This window comes from Fusarium solani (assembly GCF_023522795.1).
Source record: "Fusarium solani strain SB1 chromosome Unknown bctg00000013, whole genome shotgun sequence".
In the NCBI taxonomy this organism is placed as follows: domain Eukaryota; kingdom Fungi; phylum Ascomycota; class Sordariomycetes; order Hypocreales; family Nectriaceae; genus Fusarium; species Fusarium solani.
This window is the reverse complement of record NW_027072145.1, coordinates 1,791,445-1,796,845: the sequence shown is the minus strand read 5'-3', so window position 1 is coordinate 1,796,845 and position 5,401 is coordinate 1,791,445. Positions and strand designations below refer to the sequence as shown.

Sequence of the window (5,401 nt, the reverse complement as noted above, 5' to 3'; positions counted from 1 at the left end):
GCTAGATCAATTATGTTGGGCCTATTTAGGGCGCAGATTATTCGTCATTCTTTATTTATTACACCAGTACATTTCTTGGCAAGTCCTGCTTCGATGAACACCGCTTGGACACAATCAATCCAAAGAACTTGAGATTGAGCCCAGAATCTTTAGGAACAGGGTAGCCACTGTTAGACGTTTCCCTGCGTTTTGATTCCTTCGAGTATGTTCTCTCTCTTTGCTCCTCTGAAGATCATCTAGGGTAGTCGGGATGAGCTACCTAAGCACTCAGTTCAATCAGGCCTCGATCGCCATTGGAATTGGCTGAACCCGATATAAACGCCACAGTCTAGTCTCCTACGTGACTTAAGTCATGGTAATTATAGAGGGTCCGACCTTTGAAATGACTAATGAATGGGATGAGCCCATGTCCATCGCGTGAATGCGGTGAGCGCAAACTGTGATTTTGAGCGTAACGGGCTGACTAGAACTCAACTCGCTTACAAGACCTTCCCAATCTCCTATAAAGTCTTTGACAAAGAGTGCCAGCACGAGACGTATGAAGCCTCGATTTAGTTTTATCTTATGTGTTATTGGTGTACAATTACGACTTCTAGTCAGCCTGGTCTCAATCCTAGTGGCGGCTCTTCGAATCCCTTCTCAAGCAGCTGAGTCAAGTTTCCTCAATAAATGGATGGCATGTCGAGGTCTGTGGAGGTTGCCGGGCTGCCCGCTGATGGGGAGCCAGAACCATCTCTAGTAGCAAAGTCTGTGCATGGACAACCATTGAAGCCTCCCAGGTGGTTGGCATGCCACAGTTGACAATCCTGTTGCAAGTGATATTTATACAGACCAAAGAGTCACTGCTTTGGAAACAGACCCAGTGACTTAGAACACGATACTTTTCAAGGTTGGCAGCCTTAAGGCTATAACTCTGGCGCTTGAGTAGATTGTTCAAGGTTGTTCATACGTGCCCTCTGGGCGGTGAGGTTCGAGGACGGCTGTGTACTTCCGACACCAATAGGTTTGACATGAGGGCTCATGAAGTGTATACACTGCAATTCAGCGGCCGTGCGGCAAATTAAATTACACGAGAAATAAAGGCGCTCCAGGCGATTGAAGGATATCAAGATCCAGACTTGGCACATGTTACTTGGACTTGGCGTAGCATCCAATGCGGCTCGAGTCGACCACAATATCATCGTACCAGACAGTGTTGGACTCTCCACCATATGACTCCCAGCCGAAGTAGACGGCGGAGACCTTGGGCTTAATGTTGCCCCTCTTCCACTGGCCGTTAAAGTCGCTCGCGGTGTTCGGCTTGCTGGTAAGACCGCTGACAGATTTGCCACCCACCCAGGTCTCGACAGTGCCGTCAGTGCCGAGATGATACTCAATGCATTGCCAAGTGTTGGCCTTGAGGGTCGCCGAGGCGGCAATGCCTTGAGGGGAGAGATCGGGCAGGGTGGCGTCGTCGGACTCGTGGTTGTACATGAGGATCTTGCTCTGTCCACCGATGCGGAGGTGCTTTCCAGCAGCCTGAGCAGAGTCAGGCATGGTGATGAAGGTGACGTGGGCGTCGGTGATGGCCTTGGAGGGCTTACTAGTGGGTGTCAGTGTCGAGTCTTCCAGACAGAGTAATGTCCAAACTCACATCCACGCTCTGACGTAGACCTCACCGTCCGGAACCGCTGTGGTGCCGAAAAATTTGTGCCCACAATAACCGCCAGCGCCATCAACTCTGATTGAGTTCTTACCGCTGCGAGCCTTGCTCGTGCTGTCGAGAGTGACCTTGCCGCCCTGGTCGCAGTCCGGCGCGTAGGTCGGCCATGCGACCTTGTCCCATCCGCTCTCAAAGCTCTCGCGGACCTGCGCGAGGGAGGGAGTCGCAATGGACAGTGCGAGAAGGGCGGTTTGGAGAAGCATCTTTGTTGTCGAGTGATGGATATCTAGCCAAGAGAAACACGCTCAAGGAAGAGGAGTTGGACCAGTATTTATGCGAATTCCAACACCTACAAAATTAATTTTGCCGTTCTAGGGTCTGAAACATGACATTTCTCCGGCCGAGATACCCGAACCGACCGCTACCGTCAATACATGGACCCTGATTAATAAAACCTGAAACCAACTCACACTGCCATTTCGGCTGCGTTTTGCTGCCAATGAGAACAATGACCCAACCGCCATAAAAAGACTCCAGCTAGCCAGTGCCGCGAAGGGAAAGCGCTGTGACTTGCTACAGGGGTACAACACCCTTTCGTCCTCTTAATGCGAGACGAGGGGCTCCCAGGAGTTCCGGCCCGCTTGACAGGTGCCCAGAAGCAGGCTAAGCGCAAGGTATGCCGAAAAGTAACTAACCCTTGCCTAGCGAGTTATTGATGTTGATTTTAGGCCGCGTTTGCCCGTTAGCGAAGACGGTGAAGCGGACAGATTGAGACACTAAGCTGCTGCTGGGGAGCATTGAATCTTGACACTGAACTCGACATCGTTTGGCAGTCTCTAGACTGGACTGCTTTGGTCAGGCTGCCGGGCCGAGTTTACGAGACCGGTGATGATTTCTCCCATCAAGCGAAATTATCGGTTTCGCCACACTCCAATAACAAATGGCTACTATAGGAAGAGTCACTGTCCTGTGGACTGCTTTACCAGACCATAGAGCACATGATCTAATGCTGCCATTAGCGAAAGGCCATAGAGCCGCAATGTGGTCTCGACAAGATGGATACTCCGCTGTTCCCGACGATGCAAAACCCCGGGCCCTGACTGGATGTGCAAAGGTTTTGGTAAGAGGTACTGGAAACGCACACTGCGGGAGCTCTTACGTTTGGAAAGTATCAGTTGGTCGTGATTCTAGCGTTTAGTGGTCTTCACTGTTTCTATCAAGGCGCATCCAAAAGAGTCATTCTGCCACAATAATAAAGATGAGAGTTATCAACACTCAAGAATATGAGAATTTAATACCTCAAAGGATAATAAACTGTTTTAGACGTCCCTCGAAGTTCTATTGGAAGGTTCGCACGGCATCGGCCTGTAAGATCTGAGCTGCTTTCGCTGGGGTTGCTACTTGTCAAGGTAAACTACTCCGATAAACAGCAGGAAACGGCCTATGGAGATCGCCTTTGAAGCCGGTACCTTCTGCTGTGGCTAAAGGCCTCTTGCGGACTTGTCGTTTCAGATAATAATAATAATAAAAAGCCGGTGGCGTGTCCCTTCAACACTACTGTTTGAAGCATGGGGTTGGGACATTGGTTCAGGTGGGGAAGCCCAATTGCGTTCGAACCTCGACTTCACATAGAGGGGAGTGGTTACGAAGCTATCCAATTTCTACAACACAAGTTTTGGTTCAGGCCCTCACAGATATAGGTAGGGGCTGATTCTACCTGGGGATGGCAATGGTCGCGCTGGGGTGCCAAGTGCACGTTCGAGCGAGGACTGCTAATATTGAGGTCTGCAATCACAACCTCGGCTGTATATAATGGAGCACACCAGGACTAGAAGACTGTTGAATTGTTATTTAGCAGTGCCCAAGAGTACACTTTGACTATTCTACGCAAAAGATTTGGCGAGGGACACCCCCCGGCGGGTTCAGGTCTGCACTGATGGATCTAACATCAAGATACTTCGCACCTTTTGATCCGAGTGTCCCTTGAGCCAGGATTTACCACCGAGAGCAAAATCTTCTGGACTGAAGAAGTAGTCCCACTGCTGCTCGCAACAGCTAGAACACGGAGGCGGAGGGATGCACTGTCTCAGTGTCTATATAAAAGAGACTCTGGAAGTCTCGCACTCAATCTACGAGGGTTATGTGTGTATGAATACCAGGTTAGGGGCAAAAGAAGGACCTTGTTAATACGATAAGGAGGTAAGATTTCAAAATGTCTCTTTGTTTACAATTCAAGAAATGTTGATAATAACTTGAGAGTTGAATCGAGGAGAAGGACAGAGACAACACCTGAATCATAACCCATTGCATGTCGAAACTTACTACTAATGTGTTCTTTATTATAGTTGAACCCCGGCCCTTGATGAGTTAACTGAGCCAGAAGATCGAGACTTACTACATCAACAATGAAGGACCGCTCACGACTGACGAGCTCACGCAAAAGTTTTGTTGCAAAGAACCACCAAATCGAAACCACACAAAGCTGTTTTTAAACATCTTCCTATTCGTGACTAGTAATTGCCTACCGGATACAAAGGAGAAACTCTCGGACAATAAGTCATTAATCGACAGAGGTCGCCAGGAAAGGCAGTCGAAACCGTGAGAGAATCATCGGTCTAGCCTCCCAGTAGCGTAGGGTAGTTTATCGGATTCTTATACAGAGAGAGCAATGCTGATGATGAATCTTTCCTTACCGCGAAATTCTTCATCTACGTACCCCACAGCAACTCTTTCATTTTGTGATGAAAGAGACTATCATCATTCCTCCTCGGGGACGCAAATCGCCCATACAAGGGTTGAGACCTAAACGCCGTAACCCAGTTATCCGTGTGGAATTTAATATCAACAACTCTTCTGTTAAGATTGTACAGCACCTTGAACCACTTACCATGTTGCGGTTAGCTATCCCTAAAGCCAATTCTGGTCCTTAGATCTCGCCCGTCGTAGGTATATCTCAATACCCAAGCCTTTTCCATCCAGTTCGAGTTTGGTGTCATTCTCGTGCCGAACCAGACCATCTCCATCCTGATCATTAATAGCAGGGCCTCTAGTACATTACTGCCTGTATACTTTACGTAGTGAAAGTGTTTTAAACCGCAATGGGGGTAACGATGTCATTCTTCCAAGCTCACCGCTACGCCAATGTACAAAAGTGTTCTGACGAACAGCTCATTCAACTGACGCAAGTCCTCGACCCGTCATGTTGTCTCTTTGCTATTTTCTCCACTGATATTGCCTCTTGTGGTCAGACCAAGTATAGACACGGTCAACCTGCAGAGTGTCGCCGCTGGCGCTGAGCATGGATCTCACCTGTCGTGAGGTTTACGTCTTTTCCTCTTTCCATTCCTTTTTTGTCTATTAGCTCGTCTTTCACTTGAGCCTAACCTTTTAGTATCCAGACAGATGTTGCTTCCAAGATGAAGTGTTCCAATTATCTGCGCAAGGCAGACCATAACCGCTATGTGTCCTGGCTCGACCCCTACGAGATCACCTTTTGCCAGATTCAATCCTTGTCATTCCATTCCAACAAATGGCCCCAAAGGGTTATGCAGGTGAGTTTTAGGATCAGAATAAAGTACCAGCTACGTTACTCACAGAGACTGTAATAGCTCAACACTATATCATGATTTTCGATGCCTCTCCCAGCTTTGAGAAATCTAAGGTAGCCGATAACGCAACATGTTTGCTGGGTCTTGACGATATCATGTATTGAGAAATTTGTCTCTGATACTGCGACCAATAGCCCTCTTTAGAGGCATC

At 48.3% G+C, this 5,401-nt stretch overlaps 1 protein-coding gene across 1 annotated transcript; it reads right to left on the bottom strand.

Annotated features, from left to right (window-relative positions):
• Positions 1 to 1,128: 1,128 nt before the first annotated feature.
• MRS44_017435 (uncharacterized protein) lies at positions 1,129 to 1,905 on the bottom strand (the record flags this gene model as incomplete). Its single annotated transcript, XM_046272392.2, has 2 exons — positions 1,129 to 1,582; positions 1,634 to 1,905. 2 exons carry the CDS (start codon positions 1,903 to 1,905, stop codon positions 1,129 to 1,131), a joined length of 726 nt encoding a protein of 241 aa, XP_046124885.1.
• Positions 1,906 to 5,401: the final 3,496 nt, after the last annotated feature.